We start from the raw sequence: 19,148 nt of genomic DNA on the forward strand, positions 1-19,148 counted from the left end.
AAAGCTTCCAGTTGTCTCCAGAAGAGAAAAAGCTTCCAGTTGTCTCCCGGATTAGGAAGTGGGGGAGGGTTCCTGTCTGGCTGCGGAGGTCAGGTGCAGGGAGGGACCTGTTTCGGCCCCAGCCCCAGCCTTGCCATCTGCACTGTCTGGGGCACAGCTGTCTCCACTTCTCAGGGCTCTGGGATGCGAGTCAGCGTGCTGTGGCTGGGACCTCCCCTGCTGGCACTGAGGGTCTGCTCTCTCTGGTTTGCCCCGCGAGTTCCACTCCCCGACACCTTTCACCTTCCCCGCAACTTATTTTCATCCGAGCTCTTGCTGCTTCTCTTACTCTGTTTGTCTTTGTGGGATTATGCCGTTTGGTTCCTTGGCTCTCTTTTTTGTGGGTCGGGGGTAGGAATGCATACAGGTCTGTGTTCCGTCCTCACGTGCCGCTGAGAAGGTGTTGGTGGGTGCTGAATGAGTGTCGGGGGGACGTGCCTGGGGTCAGGGGAGCAAGCACACAGGAAGCCAAGAAGCCCAGGCTGTCTTGTCCCCTCACAGACCCTCACACTCGTGCTGTCTGAGCAGGTGAAGCCAAGTGCGGGCCGCTAAGCCCAGTTCTCTCCTGACCACAAGTGTCCAGCAAAACTGCCTCAGCTCCAGTCCCAACACCGCTTGAGAGTCAGGGAGTGGCGAGAGCACAGGGGAGGTGCTGGACATTGGGGTGCTTTGGTGGGGTGGGTCAGAGTGGGGTGCAGGTGAGCCGCTGCGTGTGGAAAGAGAATGCTAGAACTTCTAGTTCTATGTGTTCTTTGGAAAAATTCAGAAGACACTTCGAGGACAAGGACGGCCACCTCATGGGGCCAGTTTGTGAAGCAGCCACAGCCACAGGTTTGCTGAGGGCCGAGTGGGGGGCCACAGAGCAGGGGGCGTGTTGCTGCACGTGGGCCTGGCCGGGTGGGCCTACAGACCACAGTGCGTGGTCTCTACCAAGCCAAGCCCCACTAAATGGACCAGAAACCGTGCACTGGAGAGGATCCCCCCGGGGCAGCCCCCAGGGGACCCTCTTTCTCCTCTCACAGGGAGCTCTATGGCAGCCAGCTGAAACCACCGTCACACTCGGTCTGACCAGCAGGCCAAGCGTGTCCATTTATCAAGACTCTCTCAAATACCTGTCTACATCCACTTTTTGAAAAGATGAATATTGTCCTAATATATAACAACGGTGTACAGCCGTTCGGGTCAGACATGTGATAAAACATGGCTTGTTTTATCCACATTACTTGAATGGCTCCATTTTCATGTTTGTGTTACAGCATCAGTGCCATTTATATATATAAAATATATATTATGTCACATTTATTCATACATGTGTCGGGTGTGAGTTCATTTTTTGCTTTCTAACAAGGGGGTGTGTGAGCCGCTGGGGAACACAGCTTGGGGAGGAGCCCAGAGCCTTCCCGCTTTCCCACAAGCCTCTTCATCCTGTGCAGAGGCCGGTGCCACTAGAATTTCCCAGCTTGGCTTGGGACTGGCTCTGTGTCACCAGCTCTCTGCATCGTGCAGAAGAGGACAGCCAAGTCAGCCCGGCGGCCGGAGGGGGTGTGTGCCCAAGGCTTCGGGGTGGCCCTAGGTCGCCACATCTCGCAGACTGGCCCCACGGGCGTGCCCTCCATCAAACATGAGACCTGCCGGGCGTGCCCTTCCACGTTCCTGGGCCACAGCTGGTGAGCCTGCAAGCAGATGACCATCTCCGTGGAGACGGTTTGAGCAAAGCCCAGCCTTCGGGGAGCTGATGGCACTAGCACTCATCATGCTCCTGGTGGGAGGCGAGGCAGGGGGAGCTGGCTGGGGGCAGGGGAGGACGGCACCCCACCTCTATCCCCCGCCCGGCCTCCCCAGCCCGGGGCCTGTGCAGGAGCCCTGGACGGGGCCTTGCCCTTGACCGCCGCCCTCGTGTCCTGCCCCTATTCTGGGCACCCCGGCGGCGGGCAGGGGCGGCTCATCCCTTCGGAGGCTCAGGGAAGGGCTCCGGGAATGGAAGCAAGCCTGAAGGCATCGGGAGGGAAAACCACGGAACGCATCAGTGAGCGGACGCAGTTTCGCAGGTGGAGAATTGAAGGAAGGAGCGGCGCATCGGAGCCATGCCCAGCTGTCCCTGCCGGAGGAGACCAGCCTGGGGCTGGCATCTGGATCTCACAGCTCCTGAAAGCTGCCGCCGCGCCATATGCCGAGAGACTCGAGCCCACTGACGCTCCAGTGACAGGACGGGACACGCGGTGGCAGATTTCCCGACAGAAAGCCAGCGCCGGCTGGGCGTCCTGCCGGCTCCGAGAACAGGGAAGCTTCGCCATCCTTGCTCTCAGACCCGCTGCCGCCCAGGAGCAGCCCGGCCAAGAGGCGGAAGGCGCCCGTCCCCTTCGCCTCCCCTCGGGGCCAACCCGACTGCCCGATGCAGCCCACGACCGCCCCCAGCGGCTGGGCGGCACCGGCGGGCCCCGGGGCTCAGGGCACCTGCCCGCCTGTGGCTGGGGAAGCCCCAGAACCAGCGGGCCAGCGAGGCCGGAGGCGTGGGGTCCTCCTCCCGCTTCCCTCCCAGTGGCTGCCCGCCCCACCAGAGACCCCAGCCCAGGGGGGCCGAGGAGCAGTGTGCGTGAGCCCTCCCACCGGCGGGACGGTACTCAGCGATTTCGGAGGCACTGAGGTGTGACCGGCCGTGTGCAGCTTGGCCTCATTAAACAGGTACGACTTCCCTCCTCTTGGTGTTTCTCTCTAGCGTCTAGCAGACCCACTCCACCTCGGGCGGCATCGCGGGCTCCGCTGCGCGGACAAGTAAAAGCTCCAGGCCGGAGGCTCACTTGGCCCCCTTGCGTCATCTCCCGCTGGGGCCACAGGGCTCTCTCCAGAAAAGGTCACGATCATCCAAGACCAACAAGAACACCGGGATTTCTTCTCACGGAACGTCAAGGGAGGAATCGTGGGTGGGATCAATCGAACTGGCCCGGGGACCTTAGGGCCAGTAAAGAAGTCAGGAAAAAGCAAACAGAATTCTAATTTCAATAGAACGGGAGATACTTTGCCAGGCGTCACACACGAGGGCTGTGTTGTTTCCTTTCGATCAGGACGATTAGCAGGGAAGAGGAAGGCCCCTGTGTCGTCTACCGTCGATAAAAGCCCGAAAGTCCCCATAACAGGCGTGACAGGGCGGTGTACGACCCTGACTCAGGGCCTGTCGTGGGATTTGGTCTCAGGATCCTTCTCGTCAGGAAACGTTCTGGCAGAAGGTGGAAATAGGCAGGGAAACGTGTGTGGAACCGTGTCAAGCAGTAAGAATATGTGTGAGAGGCACTCCGTGGTTCCCCTCCTGCCAGGCTTTTGTTGAGAAGTCACCACAAGGAAGGAGAGCCGGCAAATAAGCAGCGGCTGATGAGGGACTGAGGCCGCGTGTCTTGACCCGTCCCTTAGACGGACGTGCCGGCCGCCTCCGGGGTTCCCAGCTCCGAGCGCGCCGGTGGGTCGCGGCCTCTGCCCCGGAGCTCTGTTCTCGGCGGGAAGATGGGGCCAAGCGGCCGTATTCTGTGAGGGCCAGGGAGCCAGGACGGGGGCGCCCACAGCCCACAGGGGATGACCTTCTACTTCCAAACCTGTCCAGGGAGTGGCCCCTGTGCTGGGGCCAGAGCCCACACCCCACCCCGCAGAGCCTTGCAGACGTGGGGGAGACCGCGGCCATCGCGTGAGTCACAGTGCGGGTCTGAGTTACGGGCCGTGAAGCCCTGTTCCATGACACGCCGCGTGTAGCGCTTTGCACTGAAAACATCCCTCGCGCCCTTCAAGTGGGGCCAAGGCGGAAGCCGGGGCCAGGCCGGGATGTGGCGTCTCCCCGCAGACTCTGGCCTCATTTGCAGACCAGGCAGGACGGCGCTGAAGATCTGCTGAGGCCTCGGGGGACAGCAGTGCGTGGGGACACAGGCTGTCCTGCTGAGGGACCCCGGTCCCACCCAACACTGCCCGGCCACGTGCTGCGCCGAGGGGGACGCCGGGGCTGGCTGGAGCAGCTCCTCGTCTCTAAGTGGGAACCCAGTTTGGGAACTGAAACACACATCTTTACTTTGCATTGGTTTTTATCCCTCTGCTTACGAAGTGATCGGAAGGGTGACGTGAGCTGTCCTGGAGAGCACGGACAACGGCGCTGACGGAGGGCCCCGGGCCAACGCTCCCGCTCGTCGTGGCTGCAAGTCGTCCTTCCGTGGTGCTGGGAGCCAGGCCCTGGTTAGGTCAGTCTATTTCTTATGTTTTTTATTTAAATTCAATTAATTACCATATAATGTATTATTTGTTTCAGGGGTACAGGTCTGTGATTCATCAGTCTTGCACAATTCATAGCACATACCCTCCCCAGTGTCCATCACCCAGCCACCCCACCCCTCCCACCCCCCACCCCTCCAGCAACCCTCAGTTTGGTTCCTGAGATGAAGAGTCCCTTATGGTTTGTCTCCCGCTCTGGTTTCGTCTTGTTTCATTTTTCCCTCCCTTCCCCTATGATCCTCTGTCTTGGTTCTCAAATTCCTCATATCAGTGAGGTCATATGATACATGTCTTCCTCCGATTGACTTATTTCGCTCAGCATAACACCCTCCAGTTCCATCCACGTCGTTGCAAATGGCAAGATCTCATTTTTTGATGGCTGTGTAATATTCCATTGTATATTATCCCCAACTACGGAATTAAGTCATTTTAAAAGTATTTATTAAGAGGTATTGAAAATGTTAGGGCCATGGAGTAATAAGCAAGTGACTCCTGGGGAGATCTGTAACGGATTCATCCGAATGTGGTGACGGGCCTCAGTGACCACGCGCTTGTCCGGCCGGTTCCATCTCGGCTGGGCCCGTACGACCTCACACAATCAGGGTCCCACCGAGAGAAGAGAAGGCTGACTCCTGTCCTGGGCTGAGGGCCCCAGGAGTTTCGTAGAAATGAGGTTCTCTACCTCATGCTGATTTCTCAAGGCAAAGATTCCTTGAGAGGGCTCTGCTTCCTTTATGTGACAGACCCAGAGTCGAACAGCGGGGATGACGTGGCTCCCCCCTGGCTCCCCCTGGGCACGGCGCCTGTTTTCGTAATGCTGTCAGTCTTTGCTTTGGGAAACACCGCAAGGGTGCGGCTGCCAACACCTGGGTCTCGATTCTAGAATCCCGCCTGTGCGGCCTTCACCAAGGACCCCTGAGCCATGAAGGCCGCACGAGTTCCTCCTGTAGATGCGTTGGCTTCATGCCCAGCTCTAGCTCCCATGTCCCTGACACGGAAGCTTTGTTTTGTGTTCAGTGCGGGCTGGAAATGGACCCTATGAGGAAGGAGCAACTCAAGAGCAGGGTGGGAGGGAGGTTCACGAACGGCAAGACCCCCTGGGCTGCCCCACCGGCTCCTCCTGAGTTCCCTCAGCACTTGTTTCATGGGGTTACTTTTTATGGTGGTAAAACATGATCCCACGATTGAAAGCCTGGGCTCCCATTACGAAAACTGCCAAGGAGACCACCAGAAGGACAGCATCACGCTCTCGCCCTTGTGTGGAAACGTGAGGCACCCGTGGTACCCTCCTGCCTTGCAGGGGACGCGGGTACACGACGGGCCGGGGCGAGGGCAGGGGGGACCGGCCCTGGACGCAGCGATGCCTGGGGGGTGGGGGGGCTGCACGCAGCACCCGTAGCCCCCACTTGTGGCTCCGCGGGCCCCTCCCCCGGGCCGCTCCTCTGCTCTTCCTTTATCTCCAGTTACAAAGCAGTGCCAGGTTTTGTAGTCAGCCACTGCCATGTCTCCAAATGGCTTTTCAGTGTCAGGCCTATCAGGAAATTAACTCATCACGCAGTGACAGCTGCTAATTTTTTCCCCTTACATGTCAGACGGATCGCCTGCTGAAGCTAATAATGAATCACCAATCCCTGATTAGAAGGTGCTTCCGAAACGTATAACTGCCATCTGAGCTAACTTTTTTCTTCATGTAAAATGATATCGCCCTAGAGGAGTAGAAAGCAAATTGTGTTCTTCAACAAGACGGAACAGGAGCAGGTTGCTTAAGCGAACTGTGTGCGCTCTTAAATTACGGGCTACTATTCAACAGTAAAATAAGGGAAAAACTTAGAGCTCCTTTCTTCGTTTGCTGAACGAAAGACCTTTCTGGTTTCCCAATTCTTGTCCCAGAACCAGCTCTGGGTTAGGCTTACGAGCTGGCCCTCTGGTCTTCCCTACGTGCTGTTACTCTCTCTCTCTGCTCGGGGAAACAAAAGGTTTGACGGAACAGAGGGCTGCAAATACTGTGCTGGACGCCGGGCTGCCAGGCAGCGGGTCTCCAGCCTCCCAGAGGGAGCGCCGGGCCGGAGCTACGGAGTCTGGCCTGAGCGTGGCCAGGCCTCGGGCCTCCGCGGGGTCTTTGCCGTCACTTATTAGGGGGCCAACCAAAGACCCACCGCCTGTCTTCTGGGGCGTTGCGTCCACATTTCTGGCCTGAGCTGCCGCCTGGAACTTCTAGCACCCCACTGGTGCAATCCTGGCACACTCACTTGGTTCTTCGCAGAAAGGCTGTCCTTGCTGTCTCCCGGGTGATGCGGGTTTCTTTGCTCGCGTGTTCTGGGGCGTGGTGGGGGACAGGTTTTGGAGCATCCTCCGGTCCACCCTCCCACCATTACAACTGTCCAGGGACTCTGGAAGCATCTCAGAGTGATGCCTGCTTGGGTCACCCCGTTTCATGACAGTGACAGTCGGTGGCTAAAACTGTAACTCCCCACCCTCTATGGCAAGCTTCTGGCCTGGAAGGTGGACCCTAAACTATTTCTCTATGTTGACGTGGTCAGGGAAGTGGCCCCCCTGCAGGCTGGATGTCCCTGAGGTTCTATCATACAGCCACTTGGCTGTAGCTGCATATGAAGGTGGCCTTTCTGGATTTTCGTCTCCAGGTGACTAGGTTGTTTGCTTTGTTTTTTGCTTCTTTAAAGCATGACTGTTTTCTCTAGCTAAAACCCCAAGGGAGGCTAGAAGCTTGCCTGTGTCTTCTTCGTGGACACTCCCTGCTGTAGTAAGTGTGGCCGGCTCACAGAATCGGCCACGCCTCGTTATTCTGAGGCACAAGTTTGTGTACGTGCTTCTTTGACTCCCATACATCCCGAGAGTTGTGTAATGAGGGAGAGGAGAGCGGGAACATGGACCCAGCTCTATAGGTAATTACAGGATACACTAGCTTGGTGAATCCTTCGCAATCCTTCTGAGCCTCGAAACACCTTCTGTACAATTTTTTTATGCAAAGGCCTGCTCTTTTCATTGTGCATACAGCGTGATTGCTGGTCTGACACTGCGGGCTACACTGGTTTTATGAAGGATTAAATGCCACCGGAGACATATTTATCCTAAATAAATCACAAACGGTAAACTGCAGCATGTCGGTGTCAACAGCCTGGACTCGGGCAGAAAGGTTAGCCATACAGGACGGAGCACCGGCAGGAATTAGCATCTGAGCCGGGGGCCGCCGGCTGCAGCTAACGGGAGGAATGATCAGGAAGAAATATTTCCACCCGAAAACATAGCCCCCCCCGCCCCGACGCTGCAACTGCTGCTTTTTTTTTTTTTTTTTTTAACATGTATGAGAAGCTTGGAGAGGGGCATCACTTTATAAAGGTCACCTTTATCCTGGTAACAAACGGGAGTTGATCCTGTCACTGTTGGCTGAAGACAAGTGTTTAGGAAGAAGTGGATCGTCCTGCCATTTTTAAGAAACACGAGCAAGTCATACTCAGCTAATTATGACTCTCAGTGTCAAACTTGAAATTTTACCTTTCATTTTTTTTCTGGGGGGGGGGGGGAGGGATAGCTGCGTCAGGGAGGTGGCCGTGGGATGTGGCCGAACCGCAGAGTGACGAGGGCGCGCTGGGGGAAGCGCATCCCTACCCTGCGCTCCGAGGAGGGGACCTTACACTCAGAAGGCACTGTTTTCTCTTCCTTTTCTCTCCTGTCTGCTCCTCACAGTCTTTAGATACTGTGACAGAAGATGCTATTGTCACCAGAAGGTGCCTGGGCCACGTGCCAAACCCTCAGAAGACAGCACGAGGCCGCGGGAGGCGCCCCGGACGTGGGCAGAGCGGGCGGAGAAGCTGCCCCGTCGGACAGAAGCACTAGTTCTTTCCAGTTTCTACAGCTGCCCATTGGCTGGCTGCTGGAAAAAAAGAGAACCTCATTCTCTTTCAATGCTATAATTTTATTTCAAAGAAAAAAATAGAACAAAAACAACCTTTGCATTTGGGGGAGGGGATTGTTTTTACAGGTTTGGAAAAGGAAGAAGAGCAATCGTATGGAGAAGTGAGTTACTAGAACACAGACTTGCATTCCAGAGTTGCAGTGAAGCCACAACTTAACACGGACGATGCTGGTTGGGGCCGGGGCTGCAGGGGGGCGCGGCTTTCTGTTATTAACGTTTAATGTCAGCTTCTTCACACGGACATGAATCACAAATAAATCCCGCAAAAATGGTATCAGTATGAAGAAACATTCGTTATAAAAGCAAAATATTGATGTGAACACTAGTTTCCAGAGTGCACATTTCATATATAGACTTTATTGTATGAAAAGAAGTCAAAATTGGGAGCACTGGGTTGTCTTAACCAAGGTATGTTTTCATCCAATAGAAACATCAAGGCTTTTCTCAACCAGAGGCTTGAGAAGGTTTCTTTTAAGCAGAGTGCAACCAGAGCTAGAAACACCCCGACCACGTCTGGGGGAAGGAAACTGATGCGTCAGATGAGCTACTAGGTCTTCCTTTGGTTTGGGGACACTGTGATCCTACGATTTCAGAAGAATGGACAAGGGTGGACTGCTCAAGACGGGAGGACTTGTAGCTGCAATTTTTAACCAAATCTATAATAAACTGTTAAAATGGCTACATGCTGGACTGCACGAACAGGCATGTCTCAGGCCACAAGATACACCGTTCGGACTTCTCCACCACTCGGCACAATCCTTTCATAACTGAAATGGGAAAACATTTGCGGGGAGCGGGGGAGGGGTGGGTGGAAACCGAAAACAACGTGGCTTCTCCTCAGCACAGTGGACAGAACAGAGGGAAAAGACCAGTCACAAAAGAACCGAACAGGAAATGGGTGCGGTTGGCACAGGGCTCCACCCACGCGGCACCCAGGCCCGGCCTGCCCAGCGGCGCGGGGCTCGGGTGGGCGGCCGGCCGCGGGCCCCCCGGGGACCTGGTGCGCACTGCCCCGTGGTCCGTGCCCACCTTGCCCCGAGCGCGGGCTGCCACCCCTCCAGACGGCTGCGCCGCTGTCCCGAAGCCGTGGCACGTGCAGCCCGGGGATGGCTGTGCCCACGCGGGCCGGACCAGGCCACCCCTGCCCGGGGCCAAGTGTGATGATCCGCGCCTCAGGCTTCTTGGAGTTCGTGACTCTCTCTTTGGCTCTGAATGACGGTCGCGGCCGGGGAGCCATCCTGGGTGTAAATGACCATACTTGTCAACTGTTCGGTTCCATTTGGGACCATGGCCTCGGCGCCGAGCGCGGCCCCGGCCTGCAGGATCTCCTGAGAGCCGGCTGCCTCGATGACGGTGTGCGAGTACACGCCCGTCGCCCCCTGCGCACCCGGGGGCAGCTCCGTCACGATGTAGTGCGTGGCGCCCGCAGGGAAGCTGCCGCTGGACTCCCGCACCATGGCCTGCACCAGCTCCTCCGTCACGATGATCTGGGAGATCTCCCCGTCCGGCTCGGCCAGGTCCACGTGCTGGCTGTGGGCCTCGGCCTCCTGCATGATGATCTGCGAGCCCTCTCGGGCCAGCATGTGCACGGTGCCCTCCTCGTTCACGATGACCTGCGTGACGCCCTCCTCCATGAGTGGCCCGGCCGTGGCCGAGTCACACACGGCGAACTGCAGCACGCCCTGTACCACCTTCTTGAAGGCCACCTGCGCGCGCTCCTGCGAGGCGGGGACAGCCGAGGGCCGCACCACCTGGGTCAGCAGCTCCACGGGCTCCACGGCGGCCGCACTCTCTCGGACGTCCTGGAACATGTGGATCTCGGGGGCCTCGGGCTGGGCGGCGGCGGTCGGGGGGGAGGCGGGTACGTCCGGTCCGGGCAGCTGGACCAGCACGTCTCTGTGGCCGCCGGACCTGCCTTTGTCGTCGGGCCCGGCCCGGCCTTCCGCCCCTCCCAGCTCGGTGACGGCGCACAGCAGAGCATCCAAGGCGGAGGCCGTGTCGGGCGGGGGGACGCCAGCCTCGGTGAGGTCTAGAATCTCCTGCTTGGTCACCTGCTGAATCATGGCACCGCCCGGGCTGAGGGCTTCGTCCACGCCGCGGCCGTCCATCGAGCCTCCCACGACCACCACCTGGGTGGCTCCGTCGGCCAACTGCTCGGGCAGGAGTGGCCCGGACGCCACGCCGCCCACGGGGGTGCCACCGTGGCCCGCAGCAATGAGGCGCCCGTCCTCTGTGATGTGCAGCACACGGGCCACCTGGCCGGCCAGCGCCAGTGTCTGCAGTGTGGCCGCGGCCGTCTCCTCCACCGAGGCGTCGAGGGCGAACTCGCCGTCGTAGCCCTGGATGATGATGACCTGCTGGACCTGCTCGGGCGCCGCCGCCTGCTTCCTGCTGCTCCTAAGGGGCCGCTCTCTGCCAGGGGCCGCCTCTGCCAGCGCGGCCGCCGTGAAGGGGCTGTCTGTCTCCACGAAGGCAGCTCCTTGGCCCTTCAAACGGCACTCGTAGGACTTGGACACAATGCCTAAGGGAGACAGGGACCAGTTAGAGCCTGGAAAACGACTTTTAGGCTTACAAGTAAGACACGTCTTCGGCAGCAGCTGCAAAGCCTCAGCAGAAACTCTAGAGTGAGCCACACTGCGGGGCGGCCGCGGGCGGCCGCGCCACCCGCGCGGGAGGGGACAGGCGTGCTGGCAGCCGGCCTTGCCCCGTCCTCTGCTCGCACTGCCCAAACAGCACCGCTGAGAGCTGGCGCCTGGGAAGCAGTGTGGCTACGGCCCTCGGCGGCTGCCGTTGCCAACAAGACCTCAGTTGCCGGCAGGCACGCAGGCTGCCGAGCGGTGGCAGTATCTTCTGACCCAAAGGCGCATCTTTCTGTAAGGTTACGAACAGCCGTGAGGAGGGCACGGGACGCGCACACACACCCACCTCCCCAGCGCCACCTGTGACCCAGGCTGATGCTTGTTTAATAACTTGACAGGGTAAAATAGGTCTGGCAACCACCATCTTTCTTTCCATCAAAACAGACTGACTCTTTAAACAGAGTTCTGTTTTTGTCTTTAAATCCCTAATTTTCTACCTGTGTTCTTACTGTGGCCTCCTTCTCCCTAAATGAGAGAACGACCTGCCAGTGGTCTCTGTGAGAACTTCTGTATCTCAATGGCCACCCCGGTTCTGAAATGCTCCACTTTACTCTCTTTATTGTAGGTCATTTTTAAAAAGCACCCTTTATCCTTACCAAAGGAAAGACGATGAAAAGATTATGTACTGCTAGCATCCCTTAAAGACAAGACCATTTTGCACTCCATCCTGGGGTTCTTCTGTAAGAAAGCACTTCTTTCAATACAGAGTCCACTCTGAGTACGGACCCCAGACAAGGCCCGTGTCCAGTGGCTCAGGTAGGAGCCACAGAAGCTGTTACATCCCATTTGCCAAGAGGACACCCCCAGGCTCCCACCCAGACTGTGGGCAACGGTCCTGGATCTGCACTCCCGTGCTACGTCTGAACAAGGCAAACTCCTGGCCCATCCCACACACACTGCAGCGCAGCTCTGTTGTTTGACACTCAGAGGTCAGGGGAAGTCCTACCCCTGCTTCCCCGTTCATGTGAGAGGCCAGAGGGAGTGGAAGGATCTCCTGGTGGCTGGTGTGTGCATGGAAATAACTGGGAGGAAGCTCACTGCACAGCGAGTTCGTGGGATCGGTTTTCTGTCACCATGTTCTTTCAGCCTCTGAGGCTCTGACTCGCAGTGAGGAAGTGAAGTGCACAGGTAATCCATCTTCTCAAACAACTATGAGGACCAATTTACATTGTGCCTTCCCAGACAACTCTCTAGAGCGTCAGTCTTGGGAGTCGACAGAATCCCAGACTCTCGGGTCAGGAAAAGATGTGTGGCGTCAACCAAGACGATCTCCATCAGCAACACCTCCCTCTCCCTCATGCTCATTTGGGGATAATGGGATAATCCTGACCGGGGGGCGCAGGGCGCTGCTCCGGGCTGGCCCTGCAGCCATGGATGGACCAGGCCTGGCCAAGCCACCATATTGTAAAGGCCAACTGAACCTTCTCCAAGGAGGGGCCAAAGCATCGATGACTAGCTAGATGACGTGCCTAACTACAGCGTCCCGCTCTGCGTCTTCTTTACCCTCTGAGGAAGAGAAGAACTGGCCGGGAGCACGAGAGCTTGCTCCTTCCTACACCTCCGTGAGCGAGCAGCCCCTGAATGCCCCCCTCATGGTGCCTGGGGGTGGGTGTCACAGGGCAGCGGTGGTCTTCACACTGGGGACTCCCAGCTCTAGGGCCTCTGAAGACCTTCTAACGGTTCTGTGAGCCTAGGGCGAGTTTCCGGGAGCCAACCGAGCACACTTAAACTGGCCTGCCCAGGGATGCGCCTGTTGTGATGTCCCTCCCTCCACCTTCCCCTTCCCCCTTCTCCTGCTTTGTCAAAGAAAAGCTCACCCCCGGGAAGATTAAAGTTCAGAAGGCAAGCACGAGAGTAGGTTAACTGCACGGGGCCTCGAGAGAAAGGGCTGGCTCATGGTCTATATTTGGACCTCATCTCCTGCTTTATCTTCTGAACTTTAAATTTCCCTAAAATCTGTCTTCAAAAACGCCGGGAGGCCAGGCAGCAGGCTGGGCAGCAGCAGGCCAGGTGAGGACAGGGCGTTCCAGAGCCCCCCCGTTCCCACGTCCGTGTGTGCCTGTGTGGACCCTGGGGTGCTGCCGTCCTGCTCAGTGTGCCATCCGCGGGGCCCCCTGGGTCTCTGGTCCGCTGTACCCGCCAGTCTTCCTCCTCCACCCTTGCAATCTCTCCCCTCCGTCCTCTTCTCTACCTGGGACGTAACCGTTGCGCTTGCCTTCCGCACCCTGAACTCCATCCAGTTTCTGCTCGTTCTGTCATCATGACACCCTGAACTTGATTTGCTTGGTTCTATCCATTCCCTAACTTCAAGAGCATTTTCAGTCTAATTTAAGAGTTCGGGGCAGTGGGGGGGGGGGCATGAAGAAATATGGCCACAAAAATAAAGAAGGCAGCCTGCAAATCAACCCCAATCAATTACAGAGGAGGACATAGTACCTCGATGTCAAAGCGGGAGGAATGAGCGCAGGTGGGTGCCACCAGGCGTCCTGTGCTCTGGTGGTCTCCGAACAAAGCCTACAGGCCGGAGCCCCCGCGCTCCCCTTCTTCAGTCTGCAACTGGACGGAAAATCTCTTGGGTGTCGAATTATCCTCTGAATCCCTTGCAGCACCGATAATGATGCTATTCTGAACTACTTATACTGAATTTATTTGATTCCAGAGGTGGGTTAAGCCACTTCCAGACCATTAAAGTGAACTACATGGGTAAACACCACTGTCACGATGGCGTGTGATGAAGCCTGACGCCGCCAACATCTTAACCTCAGTGCGGCGCGAGCCCCGCTACTCCATCACAGTTCATAAATGCGAGTGCAGGTCCATCTTTTGATTCAGCAATTTAATAACTTCGAGTGCTGTCAGTACTGCTTTGAAAAATAGCACCTATAAAATGTAACAGCCTCAATCAGATTGAAAAAGATTCACCCACTGAAGATTCTTCCATTTCGCCCATAATGAATTAATGTGGAGCTATGCAGAAGTTCAAGTGTCATTTAAACTAATGTGAATCTCTACTGTAACTTTAAATTCTAACTGGGCTAAGACCAAGAATTTACTGGGCACATCAACTTCAATTTCTGAGCTCTTTCTAGTAAATATGAACCGTAAAGCTCACCAATGCAAATGGCCAAATGGATACAGTATTTGGAAAGCAGGAACTCTGTACAGGTTTACCCTTAACTGCTTAGTCACCACTATCGGTCCAAAAGTGCACAAATCTTTAACGGAGCATGAACGCCCGACATAATATTTGCACTATGCTTTGTATCTTTCAAAGACAACGTCGGGTTTCAGTGTGATCATAGTAGCTAATCAAATCGTGCATCTGATTCAGCCTTTTTGGACCTGTTTGCAAGAGGACCATAAATCGCTCTGTGCAGAAGGGGCAAATAGGTTAAAATTCAGCGTCCTGCCTGTTTATGAAAAATCCCAACTTACTGCCCATTTGCTTTCAGGAGTACAGAGAAAGATGCCCTTCTCATAACTGAATGCATTGAAAGTCTACAACTTGGCTGAAATGAGAAGGGCTTTGCGGGGAGCGGAGGGTTTGTTTTCTGGGAAATGACTCGGAAATTAGGCTCACTTCTCCAGGAGGTCATTAGGAGCCCCCCAGTTCCTTCCTGAAGAGAGAATCCTCGGAGTTGAAAACCACAAAGTGTCACACAGCAGCGGAGGGGTTAAGATATAGGCTCACACCCCCCAAAACCATGGGGATGGCTCTGTTTTGCTGTCTGGGGGCTTCTGGGAAGCTGCACACAGGCTCTAGCACCCTTCTGCTTCCTTTTTGTGTGTGTATGTTATTCTTTTGTTACTGTCATTGCTCTTTCTCACAGAATAAATACCTTATGCTTTTGTTAAGCTTACATTTAATTAAAATGTACAGAATTTGTGCAGTAAACTCGAATGAAACAAATAAAACAAGGGCCCCCTCTCTTGAAGGCATACGTTGTGAATGAAAAATGTCATTACAGACTAAAAAATTTTGCAGTAAACAGGGCCTACAGAGAGAAGTTTCCCCTGTAATGACATCCATAAAATACACAAACGGCACTTTTAGTACCATCCTGAATATGGCATTTTCTGTGCTCTACACACAATCTAAATGGTTTGATCATAGAGCATAATACTCCATTGGGTTTATAGAACAATCAATGTTCCATAAAATGATGTATTTATCCAATAGTAGGCTCAGCAGTTACTGGCGTATGACATTGCAGGACACGGGCCCGGACTCCTCGGCGGCGCCCAGGCCGGCTGTAAAACTTATCTCACGCCACTTCAACAACTTCATCTCGTCCGCGTCAAGTAATTTGTGGAAGCCTCAGCTTGGCTTAAAAAAAAACTTGTAATAAAAATTCATAGAATTTTCAGGAGAATGAAAGCCGATGACAATAGAAAGGTCACATTGTGTCTCCACGAAAGGGGTCAAAGGTGGCCCACAGTTCTGAAGCCGAAAGTAGATTTCATGCACCGTGTAGCAGATAAAGACGGCATTAAAGAGCCTTGTGTGGGGTGGGATGCTCCACGTGCTGGGGAAGCTTGAGCGGATACCCTGGGAGAGCCGTGTCGTGGCGGCCGGCAGCATTTATTTTAAATCTCGAACCTTCTCCTGAAACTGTATTCCACGTTTATACAGTGCTAGGTTATGTCAGATTCTCTGTGTTTTATTTTTATTATCATTTTGTAAAGATCTAATAGGCTTTATTAAAGGATTCACGAATCAGGGAGCACTCTATCCAGCCGACAGAGAGGCGCTCTTACTGTGTGTGTTTGAGATTCTGTGTCCTGGAAGGGCACTAAGCTTGAAAATGCTAGGCTGGCTCATTGTCACAATTAAGGCACCTCAAATAGGACACGATTAAAAAAGTAATACTTTTCATATAAAAATTTGGGGCACACATGACACTGTGAATCTTAAGCCACATATAATTTTTCTTGACTTCAATTTTAAGATGTAATTTTAACAAGAACGTTAAGAAATCATACTTAATGTCTATTAAAATGAAACAATATTAACAGATTATGCTAATAAATTAGAACCATATTTTAATGTCACAAAAGCTTATAAGTTTTTCAAGTGAGAGCAGAAAAAATGACAAATTAAAATTCAATGCAATATAACCTTCTAGAAATTTTGAAGCAGGGGATAAATTATTCCTACAATAGCACAGCCCGTCAAAGCAATATCAATAATTGCTCCATAGTGCAGTCACTCTTTGGACAATACTAATTACCGGTCTTGCTGCAGGATGTCCCTGAGAGCTCCTCCCACCAAAACCTGGTTTTGAAGAAGTGAGGGTTTTCCACGTGAACAGGACACAAATTAGGGGGCGCTCCCTGGACCAAACGCTTTGCACTGCCTCGCGTCCCTGAAGGAAAACTCCACTCCAGGGGTTTAAGAAGGAATTCCAACCTGGTTTGTAACCGCAATGGCGAAAGCAGCCTCTCATTCCTACAAACCCATGCCAAAATGACATTTTCGCCATCAAAAAAAATTTTTTTTTGAGAGAACAAAGGATGGTCAGTACCTTATCACTATTATTTTCAAGGGTTAGAAATGTGTTCTGGTCAGTGTTAATAAAATACACACATAAATCACAAATATTTAGGTGACTGGAGATAGAAAATTAAAATTATTTTTAGTCTCTGGCACGCTTGTAAAAAATGATAGCTATACTATGAGATTTCTTTCAGAGCACAGACCTGTTTTGGTCATTCTGCCATGAACTAACCTAAGGATGGTATATACACCGCAACATAATAATGAAAGGCAATTTTGTAAATATCTGCTTTGTATCACAAATAAATGTATAAAGGCGGATGTCAGAGTTACAGTAACAGCCATCACCCTGGCCTCAACTTTGTGAAGGCCACTGTGGTTTTTTTTTTTTTAAAGGTTTATTTTTTTGTCACAGAGAGAGACAGTGCGAGAGGGGGAACACAAGCAGGGGGAGCGGCAGAGGGAGAAGCAGGCTCTCCGCGGAGCAGGGAGACCGATGCGGGGCTCGATCCCAGGACCCTGGGACCACGACCTGAGCCGAAGGCAGACGCTCAACGACTGAGCCACCCAGGTGCCCCAAGGCCACTGTTTTATAAGAAGAGATGAGAAAAAATATTTTTCTGTGAAAAATTAACTGAAGTCCTCGTCCTTTCTGACAGACCCTTCCACCTAAGTTCAAATATAAAATTTTAGAAGATACACCATGCAATTTTTACTGAAGGAATATTTATAGTAAGCCAGGACACAGATTTAGGTGACAAAAGTTTTAGTCCCTTTTTCTCAATTATCATTAGTACTACATTTATGATTGGTAGTGATCAAAGATAATCAAATATCACCCCTGAAAGAAATTCTAAGATGTTCAGACAAAACTAAGAATAAATTTTATCTCAAGTTAGAAATACATGACTGGCTAGATTTCTAACTTTACCATGAACAGCCTCCATGGGCCTAGATATTTCCATGGGCACTGAAGAGTGACAAAGAATAAAAGACAATATTTTACCTTTAAAGTCACAAACCCTAAGAAATTTTGTGTTATATTAGACTCTTAGGTATATATCATCGTTTCCATGCATGAAGATCTAATGGGAGTCAGGCGCACAAATCTCCCGCAGGAAGATAAGAACAGTGCTCTAAGGTTATGCTGACAGGCTTTTTGGGAGGGATGTCAAGGGGAGCATGTGGTTAACCCTTTCTTGGCTGTGGCAGAGGCCTGCGGGCGGTGCTGAAGGATGACCTGCGACCACGGTGACAGTCACAGAACTTTGGAAATTTGACTCATGTGACAGAAATGATGAAATGGGATTTTAAAGTTAAACTGTAAAGTACTCTGATCTTGTCAGTTACCCATGAAGAGCACCTTCCTAAGAATCGCCAGCTGATTCACTAGCAGAAAGGGCTCACATGTCTGAAGTCCCGTCTGGAGCAGAGCGAAGGGGAGGCGCCGCTGTGTCGGGATCGGCACTGAGTGCCTTTGGCATTCTGTGCACATTTGGGGGTATCCAGGTCAGCCCCTGGCTGCTGCGAGGGCTCCGTGTGGGATGCTTTCTGTCCCGGCTTTCGGGCGTGCCCTCCTGCTCTCCGCAGCGGCTCAGCACCTGTCATGGTGGTAGCAGCTGATGCATCCGAGGAGCCTCGGGGCTTGACTGGAGCCACGGGACGCCCGGCCTCGGCCTTTGGACACTTCCTTCCAAGATCCCAGGGGAGTGGCAGCCCAGCGGCCTGCTGTAAGGCCGCCGCCTCTGTTCGACTCAAACTAGCACCCATGTTCTTTCTTGCATTACGGAGTCAAGAAATTAGGGGGCCCAAGACCTTTTCCTAGTACTGTCCTCTGACAGGCTTATAAAACTCCCCATACAGATGACACAATATTAGGAGACAAGGCCTATTTTTCAAAAGTTGTACACATCACGCACATGATAAAAGGTAAAATAATGCAAAGAAGAAGCTGGCCAATGTCGTCTGCGGCGTTCCTCTTCCAAGGAGGGCTTAGGGGCTAACAAGGCAGATTAAACTTGTCTCCTTCTGTTTTTTGGGCAAACCGTACCAAAAGATCACACTCATTTTTGTCGGCATGTTCAGATTTCCTGTATATTGCAGTATCTTCCTATATCCTTCCTGAGGAAATGTGAGGAAACAGACATTTGTCTTCATTGTAGACACTTTTGTATGAAGGTAAAAAGCAAACCGCTCCTCAGTTACAGCACAGAAGCACCATTAAAATCAAATTTACAGTAAACAGAACCTGCAGTTGGGGTAAAACGCTCCATGTTAGTATTTTAATTATCAGCAAAGCTTTCGGAGGTCTAACATCTGCTCATAGCCGAATGACAGTGGCTGTGTATGTAGACCTAAAACAATGCAAATTTCTTCTCCACATATTAAACTGAATCATCTGTTCTGGGCACATCACTGCTATTTTCCTATTAAGCTGGCTTGTGTGGGTGAGGTGGCCCTGAGCATCGTGTGGGGGCAACACAGCGAGTCCCCACCTCTTCGCAAGGATGAAAACCGAAGAGGGCAAACGCATGACTGTGGGGGCGTGCTGGAGGTCATGCTCACCTGGGTGTAGCCAGCAGGTGCTGAGGATGCCCCAGCACTGTGCTCACAACGACTTCCAGGACAAGCAGAGTAAACTGAGGCCACTCACAATGGCCTGACTCGTTCTGTGGAAGTCAGAATGAGCAGGGGCCGTACGTGGGCTGCCCAGCCTGCCCCAGGCAGTGCATCTGGGGGCTGGCCACGGTCTCGGACCGCACTCAGCCTTCTGTGAACACAAGGGTGGAGTAGT

At 53.4% G+C, this 19,148-nt stretch overlaps 1 protein-coding gene across 2 annotated transcripts in view; it reads right to left on the minus strand.

Moving 5' to 3' along the window:
• ZNF407 (zinc finger protein 407) overlaps window positions 1-19,148 on the minus strand; it is a 480,646-nt gene that overhangs the window by 30,499 nt on the left and 430,999 nt on the right. Inside the window, exon 9 of one of the 2 annotated variants that reach the window (XM_025886368.2) lies at window positions 8,212-10,739. The exons of the other annotated variant lie outside the window; for it this stretch is intronic. Within the exon in view, the coding sequence (XP_025742153.1) occupies window positions 9,391-10,739 (1,349 nt within the window). The 3' untranslated portion in view covers window positions 8,212-9,390. Of the gene's footprint in view, window positions 1-8,211; window positions 10,740-19,148 lie in introns of those variants that run through there. 2 annotated transcript variants of the gene reach the window in all.

This window comes from Callorhinus ursinus, unplaced genomic scaffold, assembly GCF_003265705.2.
Source record: "Callorhinus ursinus isolate GAN/ISIS: 27379988/994484 unplaced genomic scaffold, GSC_fseal_2.0 scaffold11, whole genome shotgun sequence".
In the NCBI taxonomy this organism is placed as follows: Eukaryota; Metazoa; Chordata; class Mammalia; order Carnivora; family Otariidae; genus Callorhinus; species Callorhinus ursinus.